Here is a 21,707-nt window from a genome sequence, read left to right as displayed (position 1 = left end):
GCAGAAATATTTCCAAAAGTGTCTCATTTATGTTTGCCCGTCTCTCCGTGTGTGCTCCCACAGGGACTGTTATGCACATCCAACACAAAGGCAAGTGCTCTTGTTTCTCCGTACTAATCTCACATCTGACAGGATAGACAAAACACAATCATTCTTTTCCTTATCTGGACAAACTAACATTCTTTTAAATTTCCCCATAACTGTTCCACTGCAACTGCAACCGGTCTCTGTGATAAGGAAAAAAACCCATTTTAAACTGCAGCTAACTGTAAGGGAGCCAAAAATCAGGCCACAAAATAATCACACCATCTGCACTGATTACTTTCTCTGGGACTACATCACAAGACCTTTTTGTGCTCAGGTCATTCATTGTACAAGCCATTATACTGCCCCCACAGTCATCACAAGTGTTAGTGCTTATGACCCCTATGTGGAGTTGCTGTTGCTGTTCTGGGTAAAGAACTGAAGGAGAGAAAGAGGAGAGAAAATGAACATTCCAGTTGCAGCCACAAACGTGTGTATATGAAGTAAGTTGAGAGCCAGGGTGATGTAGTGGTTTGGGAGGTGAACTTAGACCTGCAAGCTCCAGATTCAGATCCTCCCTGAGCCACGAAGCTTCCTGGGTGACCTTAGGCCAGTCACTTTCTTTCAGCCTTACCTACCTCACAGGGTTGATGTGAGGACAAAAGGAAGGAAGCAGCTGTGTACACCACCCTGAGCTTTTTGGAGAAAGGGCGGTATAAAAATGTGAAAAATAAATAAATACTACATGTTCTTAACATGCGCATGACTGTTTATACAATTACTGTATGCCTCACTGCCTTTGTCCTTGTGCATTTTCCAACACTCTTTAATTCAGCGGTTCCCAAACAGTGTGCTGCAGTGCCCTGGGACACCACAGTGAACTCATAGGTATGCCACATGCGCCGTGGGAGATTTGCCCAGAATTTCTGCCTCTGTCTCTAGGACAGTGAAAGAAAGAACTGTAGGGTGCCTGAAGAAATCGCTCTGATACGAAGGATGCTGTGAACAAAGTAAGTTAGGCAACTGCTCCTTTAATCACACATGACTTTATCACTTTTTCTATGATACCTTCTGATCTGTAGCAAGTCTCTTTTCCCTTACTTAGCCTCCTTTAAACCATGGGGGAAAAATAAATCACCTTAGAGAACTAGATCTCCATGACTTGTGATATATTTTGTAAGCTCCTGTGAAAGACATGATAAGAAATATGTGTCAATCATCACTCTGGTCATCAATACATCATACAGTTAAAGCCAGAACAAGACCTCCCAACACCTGAGATGGCATATCAAATGCTGACCTTCCCCTTGCCTGTAGATGTGCCAGCCTCTGCTCATTCTACTCCCTGGACTAGAAAAGGAAAAAAGGAACACAGTGGAAGAGCAAGTGCAGAAGAACGTCTCTGAAATTCTAACCTACCGCCCTTCTCTCCTCCACACTCCCTCTTCCACTCTTTCTCCCCCCCTTCCATTTCTAATCCAGGAAGTGGAAGGAAAAGGAGCAAAGGAGGCAAAAAGGTGGACAGCAGTGGACACTCCCCCCTCACCAGTCTGCTCCCCAAGGCAACCATCTCAGTAGGCCTCAAGAACAGGCCAGCCCTGCATGTTGTGTTACAGCTGGAGAACTACTCCCAAATGCAAAACAATCCAGATTTTTTAAAAAAAATCTATTTGTACTTGAAAAATATAAAACTTTTGCAGCATACACAGTTGCTTTGAATTGCCTGGCATTTCAATTCCATCCTCATGTCTTTCATAGTTGAGATCAATATCTCCTTTCTTCTCTCTCTTCACTGCTCTAATCTCTCCAAATCGTTTTTGAGCTTTCATCTGCCTATATTTGTTTACGCTTCCATTTTCACAATGCTATTCAGTTTAATTCAAAGTTGAAATCCACTTGTTCAGGAAGGACACATAATAAAGCTTCCATTCCAGGGTAAAAGCAATACCAAAGCAACTTCGCTTATGCAACGTTGCTGGCTATTGTACTGTGGAACAATAGACAGCAAGATGGGTGCCTTAGCACAAACCCTACAAAAATGAAAGGGAGCTGCACAAATGCTTGGAAGCTTAATTTTCTCAGATATTATTTATTTTAAAAAAAACTTACCAACACACAGCAAATGTACAAAAGCCCAAAAATAGCCGTCGGTATCAAACTGCACAGTAAAACATCAGCATAAACAAAGATAAATAGCTGCTTTAGAAATTAGTTCAAAATCTAATAAGTGAGCAATATTCTAGGAACAAAAATGCATTAGAATTATGTCAGAATGCCAGATGCAAGGGAGGGCACCAGGATGAGGTCTCTTGTTATCTGGTGTGCTCCCTGGGGCATTTGGTGGGCCGCTGTGAGACACAGGAAGCTGGACTAGATGGGCCTACAACCTGATCCAGTGGGGCTGTTCTTATGTTCTTAGAAAAAGTTGACTTTGTTTCAATTTCAGCTTGATGTATTAGTCACCAAGAGTGTGCCTTTCTTTTCATCTAGCAACAATAAAAACAGATGCGCATTTTCTATTTATAAACCCAACACAATCTTATCACTTTCCTTATCACTATGGATCTTTTTCAACCCAATCCTATTCAACTTGGCTGCACTGATGCAGCTGTGCCAACGGGGATGTTTGCTGCATCCTGCAGTGGGGAGACAGTTACAGAGGACTCCTCAGTGTAAGAAGACATTTGTTCCCTTAACTTGGGGCTACATTGAAGCTGTATCAGTGCTGCTAGGACAGGATTAGGCTCTTTGTTTCATTTAAACATGCTAAGATGCACCTCCAACGTGGCATCACCGATTGGCAAGATTGGGTACTTTGTCATTTGGCCACATTGACCAATAGTGTTCCTACCATAAGGGGACTTGAAATAGTTGCTTGTAGTGGCACTCTTGGCAGGGCTGCAAATGGAAAAGCCCCCTGCTTTGTCTACCACCCTCTCCAGTCTGCAGCTCCACCAGGCACTGCTGAGAGCAAGTGGGAAGCAGATCGCAGCAGCCAAGGCGGAAGGGGGGAAAAGCAAGCTGCTTGACTTCTGATTACTTCTCTCCACCTCTTTGGTATGTATAAAGCACCAAATAGGCAGAAACAGGTGATTTGGAGCCCATCCTTCCTTTCCTTACAAAGGCTGTGTTACGCAAACTCCCCACTGCACACCACTTCTGTTTGCCATGAGCAGGGGATGCTTCATTCCCAGCATCCTCTGTTCATTTCGAACAGAAGATGCATGGAGAGGGGAAGTTTCATGGCACAGTCTTTGTAAGTAAAGGAAATGGGGATGGGGCATACCTGCTTGTTTGCTTGCCCACCCACTCTCCATGAGAAGGATATGTGTGTGCATGCACCAAGAGGTGGCAGTGGGCAGGGATTTAGATGACACCCCAATATTGACCCTGAATTCACAGTATCTGTGGCAGTGGTAACACCCAACATACTATCAAGAGGTGCCACAGGAGGGTGTGTGTGGCACAGCAGGGTTTTGTACCAGGGGACTGCGTACTTCATAAAGGTGAAATCCAATTTTCCTTGGTGAATCCAAATTCAATTCTCTCTTTCACCATTGAACACAGTGAGACTTACTTCCAAGTTAAAACAGATAACTCAGGCTGTGCATCTTCTAACAATTGTACAAGCCCAAGGGCGTGTGCTATGTAGATAGAGAGATGACTACCCTATGGAAGGGAGACATCTGGAGACTGAAAGGTTGTATGTATACACACACAAACACACACACACACACACACACACACACACAAAAACAATATTGTAAAGACCCTTATCAGATCTAGGATAGCCTGCCTATATAAACCACCTTGAGTAATATCTGAAGAAAAAGGCAATCAATCAATCAGTCAATCACTCAATCAAGGCAGTGATTCAAAAACAAAAACTCCAACTATCTCCCATGAAAACACTTTATTATGTTCTGTTGAATATATAGACTTAAAAATCCTTATTTTCATGGCAATCTCCATTTGGCCTTCAGCCACTATCTATGGATTACAGTTTAAGAATCAGAGAAGGCTTGCAACTGAAACACACTGGGCAGTTTCTGGTACCTTCTGAGGCAACCTCCCCTCTGGATTTTTCCTTCCTCTTGGGTGCTGCCCTCTGCTCTTCCTCCTCAACAGCAAAATGATTGAGGAAAAAGGTTCACTTGCACCATGCCATTTGGTGGAGTTTGCCAGCCTATAACTTAAGAACATAAGAACAGCCCCACTGGATCAGGCCATAGGCCCATCTAGTCCAGCTTCCTGCATTTCACAGTGGCCCACCAAATGCCCCAGGGAGCATACCAGATAACAAGTTTCCTCCCTTGCATCTGGAATTCTGATACATAGCCCATTTCTAAAATCTGGTGGTTGCACATACACATCATGGTTTGTAACCCGTAATGGATTTTTCCTCCAGAAACTTGTCCAATCCCCTTTCAAAGGCATCTAGGCCAGATGCCATCACCACATCCTGTGGCAAGGAGTTCCACAGACCAACCACACGCTGCGTAAAGAAATATTTTCTTTTGTCTGTCCTAACTCTCCCAACTCTCAATTTTAGTGGATGTCCCCTGGTTCTGGTGTTATGCGAGAGTGTAAAGAGCATCTCTCTATTAACTTTATCCTTCCCATGCATAATTTTGTATGTCTCAATCAGGTCCCCCCTCAGGCACCTATTTTCTAGGCTGAAGAGGCCCAAACGCTGTAGCCTTTCCTCATAAGGAAGGTGCCCCAGCCCAGTAATCATCTTAGTTGCTCTCTTTTGCACCTTTTCCATTTCCACTATGTCCTTTTTGAGATGTGGCGACCAGAACTGGACACAATACTCCAGGTGTGGCCTTACCGTCGATTTGTACAACGGCATTATAATATCAGCCGTTTTGTTCTCAATACCCTTCCTAATGATCCCAAGCATAGAATTGGCCTTCTTCACTGCCGCCACACATTGGGTTGACACTTTCATCGTGTTGTCCACGCACACCCCAAGATCTCTCTCCTGATCTGTCACAGACAGCTCAGAACCCATCAGCCTGTATGTGAAGTTTTTTTTTTGCTCCAATGTGCATGACTTTACACTTACTGACATTGAAGCGCATCTGCCATTTTGCTGCCCATTCTGCCAGTTTGGAGAGATCCTTCTGGAGCTTCAATGCCATTGTATAAGGCATGGCATATGAATAAGCCTTTCACAGCAAGATCAGAACTGGTTCTGTTTTGAAAGCAACCAACCTACCTCTGGGTCATATAGAGGAAGGCACCCTGCTGCTACCAGAAGAATCAGCACTCTGCATGAAAAATAAAACAAAATGCATTACTGCAGTTCATGGTAAGGAACCATAGGTTTGTTTCTATGGCAGAGGACAGTCACAACTAAAGGGATAAGTGTCAGCTATGCATCCGTCATGGAGCACCACCCAAGGAATCCCTCCCACAAGGCAGACTTGCCTGGAATTGAGCCTGATGTCATTTCAATGCTGGGCAGGGACCTTTTTATTTGCTCAGGTCTTCCAGCATTTTACTGAAATTCTGGAACGAGTTTTATAGCCCAACCCTAACAGCGTGGGGCCATTGCCAGAACTACTGTTCTGATGGCAGAATGCACTTTATAGCAGTTGCAAACAGCCTGCCGGCAATTTGCACAGTGGCGGAGACTGGAGCACCCACTGAACCAGGTTGGTTGGTGAGGAGGGCGGAACAGGGCAGGGAGAGGGTGGGAGGGAGGACAGAATGGGACAGAATGAGTGGTGGGCAGGAGGTGTGTTGGGGGCAGGGGGGTGGCACCTGGCACAGGCAACTGTGCTGGATGTTCTCTCTCCAATAGCAGCCGGCACACCCCCTTTACCTCAGTCTAAAGAGCTGGCGTAAATCTGAGGAGACCCGCTGGTAATCAAGGGACTTACAGGACTCTGTCTGTGCGTGTGTGTGTGCGTGTGTGTGTGTGTGTGTGCGTGTGTGTGTGTGTGTGTGTAAAGGTGAGTACATAAAGATATAAATATTACATATTTGGTGGAAAGGATATGTATACCAGGGAGTTAGTCCAATTGTACTCAGGAGGCTTACCTCTGAGTAGGCATGCATAGAATACTGCTGAAAAATTTGTCTGTGCTGAAAGCTTGCCCAATGCAGAGCTTATGATGACCCAACTCTCTCAGTTTTGACTACAGAACCAACCATTAACTAATGGACAATCCTAACTAAGCTGTATGACAGCAGAACAGAGGTTCCACTGTCATAAACAACTATATGGTGGCATGCACAGTGTGCCACTGGCAGCCATTTCAGAACAATTACCGCAAACTGTGGAGGTGTCAGAAGCCTGCTGCAGCAGCTGGCTACACATGGAACTGCAGTTAAGCTAGCATGGGGGGGGGGGAAGAACAGGGGAGTGCCTTGGCAGGGAGGGGGCAGCAGGAAACAGAACAGAGGTGGTACAGGGTAGATACAGCTGGTGGCATCTTGCACCAGTATCCTAACCAGTTTATCTTCCTTTCCCTGTACTTTACTCTCCTTGAACTTATGCCAGCAAAATGGCTGGTGTAGATCTGAGGAGACCTATTGGGGTAGTGGAAGTTTGCCCCAGTGTAAGGGAACAAATGTTCCTTTACCTTGAGGAGTGTTCCATGCCTTTTCCACTCCACTGGCATAGTTGCATTGGTGGGGAGGGAGTTTAGTTAAGACTGGGCTGGTAGTACAACAGTAGGAGATCCCTGTGAAATTCCATAAAGATATATATATTTAAGATACAATGAGAAACATACCCACAGATCTTTAGGAGAGGGGTCTGCTGTAAGAAAGGAAATCAGATATAATCAGAAGACTGAAAAGACTTTAAAAATAGCTGACCTCAGAAATAAAGTTACATTACTACACATGCCTGTTAACTTCCAATAATTTTCCAAATGGAACTTCTCATATTGTGGCACAAGCAGCAAAATAGGGAACTCATCTTGAAATAGCTTCTGTATAAGGTTGAAAAGTATACCCTGAACAAGAATTATGGCCCAATCCTACCTAGCCATTATGCTAATGGAACATGCATTCCACTGGTATAATGTGCTTTACAGCAGTAGCAAATGCAATTATGCCAGGGCACAAGGCCGGCCTGCTGCCACAGGTGGCAAGCAGCCAGGTCTGTGCTCTGACAGACCAGGGGTGCTCGCTGGAACAGGTAAGGCCATGCAGGACGGAATGGGGTGGAGAGGGCAGGAGTGGGTGAAATGGGGAGGACTGAGCAGGGAGGAGGGCGGATCATGCCAGGGAAGGGGCAGATTGGTGGCAGCAGTGCTCATTGAATCCTAACCTCTTTCTTAGGCCAAATTCACCTGCAAGGACCAACTCAGACTATCTCCAGTTCTATAGCCAGTGCAGGTCTGAGTTGACCCATAGTGTCTGCTGGGACTTACTCTGGGGTAAGGGAATGAATGTTCCTTTAGCCTGAGGAGGCCTCCAGGGCCAAATGTCCCCCACAGGATACAGTGGCAGCTGAATGAAAAAAGTATGGGGGGGGGGGAAAAGAGTCTCTGGAATATCCTACAGACAGGAAGCCCAGCGTGCAGACTCATCCTACACCTGGTTCTGTCAGTTATGTATGCTGATAGATCCAGTGTGGGCTGAAGCACTTTGCAGTTCTGGATTTGAATCGCAACTGACTTTGAATCACAAGTGCTGGAACATGGCTTCCAATTGACCTAAACAATTAGAAATGGCCTTAACAAGTTAAGAGATTTGAAAATAGGCGGTACTTGCTCCAAATCAAATGCTATTTCTAAGTGTCTCATAGCTGAATGTATTAAACATTGTGATTGCTGCTTCGGTGACTGCATTGGCTGCCCATGCACTTCCAGGCTCAATTCAAGGTGCTGGTTTTGACCTTTAAAGCCCTTCATGGTTTGGGGCAAGGTTATCTGAGGGACTGCCTTTCCCCATATATTCTGGCCCACCCTCTTAGGTCATCTGAGGGGTTTTCCTACAAGCGCTGCCTTTCTCCCAAGTTAGGGCAATGGCGGCACAGAGGCAAGCCTTCTCAGTAGTGGCACCAAGTTATGGAACTCCCTACAGGGGAATTAAGATCTATTCCCTCCCCCCTGGCATTTCAGCGAGGGCTTAAAACATTTTTGTTTCATTTTGCTTTGGGGATGTCTGCCGCAGTTCCTTGAATAAACAGTAAATAAACAGATGGCTATTAAAAAAAACACTAAGTCAGCAGTTCTCTTTCCTTGAAAGGAAGCAGAGTGAGTAAAAGGTTCCCTTGGGCTTCCCAGTGCTTGGGGAAGAAGGGAGCATGAATCATTATTTATTAAAATATGTTAATGCACCCTGACTTTGATCTGATGAAAACTCAACCATTATGGTTCATTAAAATTAGACCATTTTTCAAACAGCTTTTCCTACTTTCTTACATACTCTAAGGATGTGTGGAAACCTTCCTCCAATGGATTAAGTAATTTAACTTTCATTTTCCAAAGAAGAATGTTCAAAGTATGTCCCCTGGACAAGAAAAAGAATGTTGATAACTGGATTATTTAGCACAATAGGAACATATGTTAGACTTGATTTACAATTTACAAATCCCTGATAGAAGCTACTTACATTACAGATAGTTCTGCCATACCTCTTTATGCACAAACTTCTCGGTTCCACATGTGATGACTTCTGCAGCATTGTGTAAGGTAAGAAAGATAGGAATTGGCTGCCAGGGAAGAAAATGTGACCAGTAAGATTAGCCCTGTAGATGCTCTCAAGTGCACAGCACTTATCTGTCTTTCTGTTTGGTGACACTAGAAACCAGAACTCAGGTATATCATATCACAGAAATTTGTTTTCAGTTCAATGAATTCTTCAGTTCAATGATCAGCTATCACAAGCTTAATGGTGTTCAAAACAGGTGGTAAGCAAAGTAAGAAATTTGTCATCTAAACACAGTGCTTAGAACTCACAGGACAGGATTTTTAAAAAGACAGTGAGGAGGATCAGCAGGAGGGTCACCTCCTGCTTGTGAGCTTCCCAGAAGCACCTGGTTGGCTAGGGTGGGAAACAGGATGCTTGGCTAGATGGGCCTTTGGTCTGATCCAGCAGGGCTCTTCTCTTGTTCTCATGAGTTTGATGAGAAGCTCAGATGTGCATTGCTCATTCCACTGAACTGACAGCAACATTCTATGATCAGGAAGAATGCATTTCCAGCTACTCTAGCTAATCCATGGTTAAAGATCCATCATACTGTTGTTGTTGGCAACCTTCAGTCTCGAAAGACTATGGTATCGCGCTCTGAAAGGTGGCCTTTATATAATCTATATATCACACACAGTTTGCTGCTATATCATTTTGTGTTATATTATTAGAGTTTGAGAGGGGGAGAGGTTCTGAGACTCTTTACCTGTATATGTGAGCTATTGGTTGCAGAGATCTCTTTTCTCCATCATGTAATGGTGTAACTGTAACCTAATTCTGAGGAGCCTAGATTAATTATGATTGGGCTTGCTAGAAAGCAACAGTACTTCTGCTATGTCGGCATGGTGTTCTCCATTTAAACACTTCCTGCAGTTTGTTCTCAACCAGGTTGGGTCTGCTCTGGGAGAAGAGTGGCAATTATGTAATGTGCAAATCTGGGACTGTGAGAAGGAGGCCATGGTGAATGGATACATCCTGTGTAATTTAGGAGAAGGGTTTTGAGCAGGTCATCCCACTGCACTTAAGTGCTACATCTGGCTAAGAAGTGAGAGAGGATTCCATCCTCATGTTGCCTGGTAGTGGACAATGCATCTTTTTGCAGGTAAAGGCTATTAGTATACCTACCTGTGCTACACTGTTTAGCATTGAGAAAACAAGGAGAACCTTGTAAGTCCATCACATAATTGTTTTAGGAATATGTACATAAGTACATCGATTACCTCCAGTGAATCAAATAAATTTCACCATTCCAAAGACAGAATAGCACCACAACTGAAATTATAGAGAAAACTTGAACTATTACAAGCATGGTCAACTTATTTTGTAAGCACATCTGAGGGTAAAAACTTTGAAAAGCACTTGTATTCAGAAAAGAATTTGCAGTGATTGAAATAGATTCATTGGGCATTGATAAGTGTCCTTGAGATGTTTTTTCTCAATGTCTTGTTTTAGATATATAAAAAAATTATATATATAATAGCTAACTAGCTAGCTAGCTAGCTAGATATTCAAAAGGAGATATAGATATAGATATACATATATATAGATACACACACACCTTTTGAATATCCTATTATTTTGAGGCAGAAAGTCTGTTAAAAAAATAAAATTTAAAAAGGAACATGGGGGTTGATCTTAACCATCTATTTGGATCTAAGGGTATAATCAGCATAAATGATTAGAGATGTGCAAGAAACAGTGTTAAGCAAACAATCACATGAGGCATACAGACAGCAAGCTATTGACTGCTTCTCCATTGGATGAAGCAAACAATTCCTCATTCTGTAGTTGGGCTTGTTACCATCCCTCTTTCTGACTGAGAATGTCAAGAGGAGATCATCTCACACAGGCCTCTTCAGCTAGCTAGAACACAATTATAGGAAATTCTAGAAATAAATACTGCCTTGGGAAAGCTGACATCAGAATTTACATTCTTCCTTTTCAGCAGCCAAGTGAACACACATATACATACACCCCTTCCCCTCCCTTCTGCTATTAGCTCTTAGAGCCAAGAAAAATGTGTTTTGCTGCCAACATTGGCTCCAGATTGCCCAGTTCAGCTAACCTTCACCAGATGTTTATTGTCTTTGATTATATTTTTTGTGGCTTTAGCCATTTTAAAAGGAAGCTGGGTATCTTGGGCCAGCCAGCAGGAGCATATTCCTATTTCCCCCATTCCATCATCTCTCCAGTGGAACCAAACTACTTGCTGCATTAATGCTCTAGTTTGGTCCTGCATTTTTTAAAATTAACTAGCATATGCAACGGTGGGGTTAGGACTGGACCACAGTGCTTAGGGAGGAGACATTTAATCCCTTCCTACCACAGTCCTGATGGAAATTGCATCCCTAAAAGTGCAGTTGGGCCCAGAAGGGAAGCTTCCATGATTGCCATCCAATGGCAGCTCTAGATTCTTAGGAGAAACTGGAAGACCCCTGCAGGCTGAACAATATCCATAGCATTTTAAGTGCACATAATGTTTCACTGCTTTGAACCTTAAATTTTTATTGCCTTTTCACAGATGAGTATCTGAGAGTGCATGATTTGTAGTTCATGGAAAATAGGAGTATGAACTCAGGTTTTCTAGGTCTGCATATTTCCATTGCTGCCTAGAATGGCTCTGACAGCAGCTGGGAGGGGGTACGTACATTGCACATGGCAGCACCTGTAGTACTTACTGCGCTGCCCCTCCTGCAGCTATGCCATTGCAGTGAAGACATTCAGACCAGAGACAGTGATGATTTAAGAAGTTTGGGAACCTGACATAGATAACCCAGACTACCTCATAGTAGAGCCAGTTCTAATTTGGGAATGCTTAGAGCCTCTCAATACTCAGTGTTTTACAAAGATTAGACTTTAATCTTGGGATGCCACCTGCAGCGAAATATTATGTATTCATTCATTTAAATGTTTTATAGTATTGTAAACAACAACAAAGGTATGTTGGATTTCATTTGCAGATATCTTACCAATCTAGATAATGCCCTGGAACCTGAATAAATAATGCCCACAAAAAGTGCGGACGCTGGAAGCCATGAGAGCACATCAGACCTGCAAAAACATCAATTGAACATGCAGTGACTACTACGCTGGGTTCTGTTCACAAATAATATCAGGACTACTCCGTCCATCTCCTCTTTTCCTACATGGAGATATCTTCAATGAAAGAAAACGCATGTACACCATCTGTTTGGTCAGACGTGAGCAAAGAAAGATGGGCGCTTTGCAAGAGGCATATTTCAGCCTTGTGCCTGACTTCAGTATCCCAGGTTACATGAATGTACATTTGCAGTGATTTTCTGGTTGTTTGCTTACACACATTTTGAAAAGTGTGAGATTTGGAAGTTTAGTGTTATAACCAAGGCCTTAACTACTTTATTTTGCAGTGATAGTATACTTTTAAACATTAAAAAATAGCTGCTTTTTCTTTTCTGGTACATTGGGTTTTACAGTGTCGTATCCTGATTTACACTACAATAAAAAAATATCAGCACTCCAATCAATGGAAAAATATATTGATATCTGATGACAGACTCTTATTTCTCACACGTCATCTTGTTTAGCCATGCAGCTCTAAAATATCTGATAAAAGTTTAAACAAAAAATAAATGCAAGAATATCTTAGTTTCTTATTTACATTGATATTAGCAGAACCAGCCCAAGATCTCCTGGAGTTTCAAGCAGAGTCAAATGCAGGCGCTCTTACCTGGTGATGAGCTATCTCCTAGTCCTTGGACTGGAAAAGAAAGGAGGGGACAGAGTGGAAGAGGATATGTGGAGGAAAGTGCATATAAGAGAACCACTCTCATCTCCTCCATACTTCCTCTTCCTTTTTCAAAATAGGAAGTTGAAGGAGGAAGAGGAGAAGTGGAAATAGGTGGGAAGACAGAGGCAAGTGCCCCCAACCACTCTGATGCTTAAGGCTACCACTTCAGTCCATCTTATGTATGGCTTACTCCTACCTGGATGTTCATAATGGCTTGTCTGATATAACAGGCAACTTGAAGTCACCCAGGCAATTATACTGGGTGACTTCAAGTCAGACGCTTACTTAAAACATGCAATGCCACTTGAGCAGTGGAAAAACGAAGTCCTAAAGCTTGAGAATAAGATCTTCAAGTGGAAAACAGAGATTGCTGACCAAAGTGTGAAGTTTCAAGAATCCTTGAAATGCTTGCATCTGCACTCTGGTCATATAAAATGCAATGGAAAAGGCCATTAGACTTGTTCCCATGATGTAATTGCAGAAGCCATGCTGCCAAGAGGGAACATTTTCGGGGCTGGAAAAGAATGTCTGACACTACAGGAAATGCTTCAATAGCATTCGTCGCTCCTGCATGCCAATCCATACAATGGTCTGGCTTGGAGCCTCCTATCGTGACGACGTGAACACTGTGTTGTATAAGAATTATGCCACATTACATGAGTAAGCAAGGCAGCTGCATCACATAGTTCTTGGTGACCACCTAACATGCCTATACTACAGTATCTCCCAGTGACTAATAGTTATGGCTATGTGTTACCACTAGATCCAGTGGCAGCATGCCTTGGAATACTAGTTCCTGGGAAACAATGATGGAAGAGAAGAATGTCCTTCACTCCCGCTTGTGGGCTTCCTAGAGGCAGCTGCTCTACTGGTGTGAGAGACATGATTCTGGATTGCATGGGCCTTTGGTCTTATCCAGCGGAGCTTTTCATATGTTCTTACAAACCTCAACTGGATGAACCATCATGGCCTCCCCACAAGGTACTTTTTAGAATGCTGTTTGGTGAAGTTGTTAAATATTTCACAGCCCAATCCTAACTAAATCTCCACCCGCAGAGTCAGTCACACCACCGGAGTGCGCACTGCATCCTATGGGAGCAGGCAATTCTAGAGGTCTCTTCTAGGAAAGGGAACATTTGTTCCTTTGCCCAGGGGTAAACCCCCACAGCCCAAACAAGTGTAATCTTATCCCCTTTCCCCGAGAAGACCTCCAGCCTGCTCCTGATGAGTGCTGGATACAGTGGAGACCATGTGGCTCAGCTGCACCAATGCTTGTTAGGACTGGGCAGCCTGTGAAACATGAAGTGTATAACTCCTATTCTGAGTCAGCGGTTGAGTTTGTGTTCAGTCCAGTTCAAACCATTGGTATTCATCTTTAAAGTTCAAAGCGATTTGCACCCTTGGGACTATGGGGAGTATGTCCTCTAAAATGCACCTCTCCCTTCCTTAAATCTGTGGGAGATATTGCACTTTACATTCCATCTTTTAATCAAAGATGCAGAGGCTGGAATTCTCAAGGCAATGTTTGCCTTGCTTAGGCTGACACCTAGTGGAATTATCTCTTTCATTTAAAAAAAATTAACAAAATTACAGTGCTGCTTCTGCTTGTAGTTGAATTTTTCAAGTGACCAGTGTTCATGAATACTGTGTTCATGAATATTTTTTATTTAAAAAAATAACTAGTAATTATTCTGAGCTGGTTTCCTGACTAAAAAAATAGACAACACTACAATCCTATGCATGTTTATTCAGATGTGAGCCCCACCATGTTCAGTAGGGTTTACTCTCTGGAAAATGTGCGCAGGATTGCAGCCCAAGTAAGTGATCTTAGCTACTCCTAAATCTCAAATGCAGATATTTCCATTTTAAATAACACTTAATATGAAATGTACACAAGAGCTGAGAAATCTGCTTCTGATACTGAGAAATGCATAAAATCAAGTGAAATCTCTGCCATGCTGGTTAAACAACAATGGGAAGGAAAGTATACACACATGTGAATAAACACTTGGTGAAACACTGGCCTATTATTTTATCTTCTGCATACAGGCAGGAAGGCACATAAAAGATTTAAAGAAAACATTCCCATTACAGTGGGCAAGTAGAAAGCTAGTGTTTGTGCGGGTTGCTTGTTTTAAACTTTTTTAGGGCACAATCCTAACCCCTAATGTCAGTGCTTTTCAGCACTGACATAATGCAGTTCTGAAGCAAGGGAACAAATATTCCCTTACTTTGAGGAGGCCTCCATGAGTGACACCCAACTGCAGGATGCAGCACATGTCCCATTGGCATTGCTATGCCAGTGCTGGAAAGCACTGACATAAGGGGTTAGGATTGCATCCTTAATTTCACAGTTCTTGCAACATTAAGGAAAAAACCCAGAACAAGTGCCAGCGAGTGATAAGCTGACACATACCCTGTGGGATTATGAACTGGAATAGCATGGTGTACTACCAAGGCCGGGATCTTTCCTGTCTTGCAAGTTCAACATACCTGGAACTGCTGCTGATCTCCACCCAGCCAATCTTCCAGGAAATGTGTAGGAGAAATCCACCAACTAGTGTCTGCCACCTACAATTGCAGCACGAGAAATCACTTTCAAACAATTCTTTCAAGTTAATATTCTCTAAGGTTGCAATTCTATCCACACTCACCTGGAAGCAAGACCCATTGACTATAATGAGTCTCACTTCTATGCATAGGTTTGGGCTCAGAGTCTCATTATACGAATACAGCAGTGGTTCCTGACCCATGGTCCACAGGTGTTCACGAGACCCTAAGAAATGGTCCACAGTCTCAGGGCAAAAAAAGGATCCAGCATCTCGCTGATCTGAGAATGAGTCACCTGCAGCTGCAGCCAGCACTTCCTGAGTCTCACCAAGCACTTCCCCATGGACTACAAAAATTATTTGTATTTTTGAGTGCAGGGGAGTGGGGGGGTTGCATGTGGTCCACAACAATTTCAATTTTTGCCTCAGTGGTCCATAGGCTACTAAATATTGGGGACTGCTGATTCATAGGCTTCTTCTGTGACTTGAGACGTCTAATTGTATACTGCCTTACTGGAGCTGGCAGCGTAAAACTCAACATTATTTTCTATACTTTATTTTTGTTATTATTATTATTGCTGTTGAACATCTGCCTGTCATACAGTGATTAAAGTTACAGAGCAGTCCTCAGGAAAAAGAGGGAAACCTACTGAAGGCACATTGAGTTCCAATAACAGCACAGTTCTATGCGTGTCTACTCAGAAGTACGTTCCACTAAGTCCAATGGAACTTACTGCCAGATTGGTGTTTATCAGATTGCAGCCTAACGCCCAGTCCTATTGGATTTACTGCCCATGCTGTAGCCTTACTGCCAGCTCCAGGTGTTGTAAAATGTGCTATAAGGCACTTCAGCAGTGGTGGTAAGCTCACAGCGCCCATGCTGAGGCCAGCACCAGTCGGTGCTGGGCCTCAGCACTGAAAGGATGCATTGGAGGAATACTGTGGGGTGAGTATCACCGCCAGATGCAACAAGGTTTTTTGGGTTGGGGGGAGGGATGAACTGGTCAGAAGGATGGTGGGCCGGAGGGAGGATTGGGCCTGGGAAGGGGTCGAGACGGTGGCAGAGGCTGGCACTGAATCTTAAACCCCCTCCCGAACTACAGAAATCAACATGGGTCTCCTTGGTTCTACTCCCGTTCAATAGCCCCATCGGGGCCTCCAGGAAAGCATAGGATTAGGCCCTAAGACACTGTGCGTTCTCTAGGTTAGGACATGCAGAAAAAAATATGAGACTGTAACATTTACAGTCTACCAGCAACAGCTCCATACTGATTAGATTCATACTTTTTAAAATTTACTTTTGAATTTATACTTACCCTTGGAAAAGGGTGGGGTATGTAAATTTCAGGACTGACAGGACATACTGGAAAACAAATATAAAATTAAGCAGACATTACATAATGTGAGATCAAGCATATACTCAAACACACACAGAAGTAGAAACATATAAAGTCTCTTACAGAAATTATAAGCTTGTTGTCCCGATAACACAGGCCAACGCACATTTTGCTTCCTTAAACGTTACACCAATTCCTGGGTAGATTTGGGGTGCTGATTCCAAAAATGGCATCCTTTTTGCCCTATCACATCTAGTTTTGGAGATATAGTATAGCCTCATTAGTGAATGGTTTAAGCAGCTTCCTCATGAGGAATCCATGGTGTAGGCGTCCTCATGAGGAAGCTGCTTGAACCATTCACTAAAGAGACTATGCCGTGTCTCCAAAACTAGACGTGATAGGCCAAAACAGATGCCATTTTTGGAATCGGCACCCCAAATATACCCAGATGCTGGGCCTCTGGGCCCTGTGTGGCTGTGCCACCACTGCCACCTCTGCCTGCCCTCTGGAGCCATTCTAGGGGCAGGTAAAACTCGGAGCTGCAGCTGCAGACACTCTGAAAGCCATCTGAGGCCTCTGGAGCACACTTAACAGTAACAGTTTTTGTTGGCAAACCAGAAGTACTGTTAACAGCACTCCAGAAACCTTGGAATGCTTTTGGAGCAGTCCGGAACATCACGTGAGGCTCCATTCAGAGCCTGGTAAGTATTCCCAGGAGTGCAACATGTTGTGGTCTTGTGCCCCGGGGTGGCATAGGGGCCAGGTCCGCAACTGTTTTACTAGGAAGGTGCCATAGGTTAATTAGCATGTACAAAATGACACTACCTTCCTTCCTCACAGAGTTTCTATACCATTGAGGGGCAGAAATTCAGTACTGGGACCAGCTTTTCATAAAACTAAAGTATAGATCTTGAAAATCTGCCTCTACAGATTTTCTGCCTGCTATGAAACTATTAAAAACACACTGGCTCTGCCAGGAAACAGATGGCAATCCTATTAAAAGATATGCAGGTCTAATAAAAGAGTTGATTGTAACAGACACAAGTACCATGTAAAAAATGAAGGGTTACAATTTCTGACATGTTCATAATCTCATTCACACACTCTCTGCCTCAGAAATTGCACATGAAACAATGACATATCATTTCTTATGTTAAGAGGCTCTTAACTTTAACGCACCATCTCCCCCTAAAATCTGCCAGCTTCTAAATTCCTAGAGCATCTTCTATCCTTTGCCTTGTACAAACAACCTTAAACTTCAGTCAAGTAATCCGAGTTCATTCAAACCAATTCCAGGTTTAAGGACCAGAGGACTACCAAGATTTGACATGGAGCAACAACTAACTGCCTTCTCTTCAATGGTATTAATAATGTCTCCCATTTGTACTCAGAGGAACTAATGGAAGGTGGCAGAAAAGAATGGCTTATTCACATGAATTATTTGTGCGATTATTACTCCCCTTATTTTCTTGGGTCATTTACAAGTTGCTATGCTTTGAACCAGCAACAAGAACGCAGCAATTCTCACATGTCACAAAACAAAACAGATCCTGCTAGAACTGTCAACTCCTTTTGTTGAACACACTGGAGGGTGCACTCCTATCCAACTTTCCACCACCTATGCAGCTGCAATGCCACCCTGAGGTAAGGGAATAAATGTTCCCATACCTTGAGGAGGCCTCTGACTGCATCCCCACTACAGGATGGGCCCCACGTCTCTTACTGGTGCTTGCAGTGTAACTACGTATATCAGAGGTTGATATGGATTCGGAAATTGCTTATTGGAGGACAGTACAACCATAGGGACATTTTCCCTCATCCAAAGCAGGGCTAAATGGAAGCAGCAACTACTATGTAAAGTTGCAATCCTATCCACAGTTTCTTGGGAGTAAGCCCCATAGACTATAATGGGACTTACTTCTGAGTAGACATGCACAGGACTGGGCTCTAAGGGTGCAATCCTAACCAACTTTCCAGCACTGACCTAGCAGCAATGCAGCCCCAAAGTAAGGTAATAAACATGCCCTTACCTTGAGGAGGCCTCCTTGACTGTCTCCCCACTGCAGGATGCAGTGCACACCACATTGGCACAGCTCTGTCAGTGCTAGAAGGTTGGTTAGGATTGCAACCTAAACTATCAGCTAACTCTATAGTAAGGACCAGTGTTTTATGAGACATCAGGTAATGAAAGAGAATGTTGTTCTTTTTTGAAAAGTAGGCTGTCATAGACAAACTTTTCGTGACATGAATAAACAGTTGGAATTGAAAGTGGCAAATTACTGGGTACAATCTGAGTTAACCAAGTTGCAAATTTCAAAGTATTTTTTATCTGTGCTTTAGCTATGTTTTTAACCTTCTTGTAAACCACCTTGCGCATGAGGCTTTTAGCCTGGGGAAAGGCAGTATATAAATCTTTATATAAAATAAACCAGTGAGACAAGGAACCTGTTAAACTGGTGGGCCAACCAATCACATTGAATGTACATGTTTTTTCTGTAACTTGCAGAAGTTGCAGGTTTGGTAAAGTAGTTCTGAACTGGTTGTCTTGGATGCTGGAAGTGAAAAAGCAGTCTGTGATGTCCTTATTCTTGGGTTCTCATGGCCTCCACTAGTTTTGCCTTGAAAATGTCTCTGTCTGCCATTTCTCATTAGTTCCTGTATATTCCTACAAATGATCAGGCTTTCTGGATGCTGTCAGTCTTCAGCTTTGAAGGTAAAAGACCCTAGAAAGTCTGAACAACTCAGAGTCCAATCCGATCCAATTTTCCAGTGCTGGTGCAGTCATTCCAGTGGGGTGTGCACTGCATCCTGTGGTGGAGGGGCAATCACTGGGACCTTCTCAAGGTATGAGACCGTGTGTTCCCTTACCATGGGGCTGCACTGTGGATACACCGGAGCAGAAAAGTTGGAAAGGATTGGGCCCTCAGTTGTTACAGAAATGGAAAGAAAATGGCTCTTTGTCTGAATCTTATACAGAATTCAGTCACCAGTAGGGGCACATGAAATCACAACAGAATTTCAGCTATAAGGTTTCAGCCAAGGGCTGGGTGAGTGTAACATGTGGTGCTGGGTACAGGGTGACCAGACACAATGCATATACCTTTAACCACTGTTCGGAAAAGGAAATTTTAGCAGGTGCAGCTCAACATGGAAGACTTTAAAAAACCACACCTGCCAAAATCCCCTCTTCTATACACTGGTTAAAGGAGCTATACACTGGTTCTATACACTGGGCAGGAGGTCTGGTCTAAAGGGTTGAGCCTCCGCTTGCCTGAGGATAACATCCGAAGGTCGCCAGTTCGAGGCCACTGGCACAGTGAATAGCGAGACCTTGAAGCGGCTGACAAGCCCAGCTTAGTTATTCCACCTGCTCTTGGAGAGATGAAGGAGCTGCTTGTCAGCCTGCATGGGAAGAATCTGGAGGCCAGAAAGTGATAACAGACCATAAAAGATCCATCTGAAATGTTATGCGGTTCTTGAAAGATAGAACCTTTCTTAAATTGTAAAAATCCCTACATTTAGAACATACATCCCTACATTTGGAATTTAGAACAGCCTGCCTATGTAAACCGCCTTGAATTAAAGTCTGAGGAGAAATATGACAATCAAGAAAAGCGGTATATAAATGCCTGTAATTTTTTTTTTAACAGTATAAGCACTCTGTCCTTCATTGTCTGGTCACCCTGGCTGGATATAATGCATTTTCCCCAAAAGAAAGACCTACTGAGTTAAATGGGACTTGCTCCCAAGGAAGTGTGCACAGAATTACAGCCTTTAAAAACAAACAAAAAACTCCATATGATTTTCTCCCCCATCCCCAAATTCAATGTCAAACATGAAAAAAATTAGGAAGCCAATAAGTTCAGTACCTTGAAAGCGTTCCTGTCAGAGTGTGATTTAAACATTCTACCTTAAGAACTGACACCCGGTGGTTATGAAGGGAAACAGGACTACAGGCTGTCTCTAATGAGGATGAAGATTCAGAGGCAATTGCAGCTGTTTCATACTGTCTTATCATTTGAAAGCATAATAATGTCTGAGAGTTTGCATAGAATATCCTAAGGCTGTATTGGACCCGATAAAACCTACATGACCCTTGTTTGCAATTGTGCATGATATTAACCATTTTTGTTTTTGTAAGCATACTCACAGTTCAGTAAATATTTGTATGTCCAGATCATACAGCCCAATCCTATCCACACTTTCCTGGGAGTAAGCTCCATTGACTCTAATGGGACTTACCTCTGAGTAGACATGCATAGGATCGGGCTGTTAACTATTGCCTATTTTCTCTATACAGATAGACAAAAGGAAATTGCCTTCTTTTGGACGCTTTGTGTCACAGATTCTCTGCAGGCACTATTTGTTTCTCCTTTCACAGACAAGAACACAATAGGGTCCCTTCCCACCCATCCCCTGTGTTAACAATGACAGGGCTTGAGGGTGGGCTGAATGAAGGATCAGTGCCGTTTAGTACTGTATTGCCAGGCCAGTAGAATCCTATGCATGTACACCCAGAAGTAAATACTATTGTGTTCAGTGGGATTTACTCCAAGGAAAGTGTGCATGGGATTTGAGCTTGTATTTCCAGTTGCTGTGGAACTCCAAAGAAAGTCCATGAAAAGCTTTTAACCTCCTGGTAGGGGGAGAGAAAAGTAACCTGGGAGGAAACACAAGCAGTCCCTGACCCCTCCTATGTATGACGCCCAGTAGACTGTGCAAAGGGGACAGATGGAACCAGGTATCAGTGATGCTGAACAGATCAGGCAGCAGCTCCCTCCTCCTCCTCCTCACCTTGTTGGTGAAACAAGAAGCCAAGTAGAACAAACAGAAGGCGAGACCAGCTGCTGGTCTCTTTAAATGCATCAGTCAAAGCATCTCCCCCAGTGCTGGGATGGGAGGCAAGCCTGGCTCTTCCTTGCAGGGGCGATCAGCGCACCCGGGGGGCTCAAGGAACAGCCCCCACTGTGGCTGCCATGACAGGGACACGTTGCGCTTGTGTGCGCTCCAATGGGCACCAAGAAAAGGACCGGAGGAACTGCCTTCTTAAAGGGACACGGGCAGGGCTGCAGCGAACACGGGCGCCCCGGGCGCTGGATGGTCTGCAGCATGTGCTATCAGGAGGCTGAAAAAGAGGACATGTCCTGGGAAAAGAGAACATCTGGTCACCCTGCAAATGAATGTTCATCTCTACCTAATGCCCATTCAAAGACGATGACCAAAATAGTCTTTTAAGCAGCAGTTCTATGCTGCCTATCCTGGGAGTAAGCCCTACTGAACACAATAGATAAACATATCAAGTGGTAGATCAATATTTTATTCCTATGATGAAACTGTTAAGATAATAACAGCAAAATTGTATGCATATTTAGC

At 43.5% G+C, this 21,707-nt stretch overlaps 1 protein-coding gene across 2 annotated transcripts in view; it reads right to left on the bottom strand.

Annotated features, from left to right (window-relative positions):
- TMEM241 (transmembrane protein 241) overlaps window positions 1-21,331 on the bottom strand; it is a 64,912-nt gene extending 43,581 nt beyond the window's left edge. Inside the window, exons 1-9 of one of the 2 annotated variants that reach the window (XM_066624787.1) lie at window positions 21,129-21,331; window positions 16,314-16,360; window positions 14,942-15,019; window positions 11,652-11,733; window positions 8,627-8,704; window positions 6,774-6,799; window positions 5,249-5,300; window positions 2,134-2,182; window positions 1,163-1,208 (exon numbers count right to left, since the gene is read on the bottom strand). In XM_066624787.1, the coding sequence (XP_066480884.1) occupies window positions 1,163-1,208; window positions 2,134-2,182; window positions 5,249-5,300; window positions 6,774-6,799; window positions 8,627-8,704; window positions 11,652-11,733; window positions 14,942-15,019; window positions 16,314-16,360; window positions 21,129-21,200 (530 nt within the window). In that variant the 5' untranslated portion in view covers window positions 21,201-21,331. The remainder of the gene's footprint in view (window positions 1-1,162; window positions 1,209-2,133; window positions 2,183-5,248; window positions 5,301-6,773; window positions 6,800-8,626; window positions 8,705-11,651; window positions 11,734-14,941; window positions 15,020-16,313; window positions 16,361-21,128) is intronic. The other variant, XM_066624788.1, reaches the window with a different exon arrangement.
- Window positions 21,332-21,707: the final 376 nt, after the last annotated feature.

Source organism: Tiliqua scincoides, chromosome 4 (assembly GCF_035046505.1).
Source record: "Tiliqua scincoides isolate rTilSci1 chromosome 4, rTilSci1.hap2, whole genome shotgun sequence".
NCBI classification, from domain to species: domain Eukaryota; kingdom Metazoa; phylum Chordata; class Lepidosauria; order Squamata; family Scincidae; genus Tiliqua; species Tiliqua scincoides.
The sequence above is the reverse complement of the archived record's forward strand: the minus strand, read 5'-3'. Positions and strand labels throughout refer to the sequence as shown.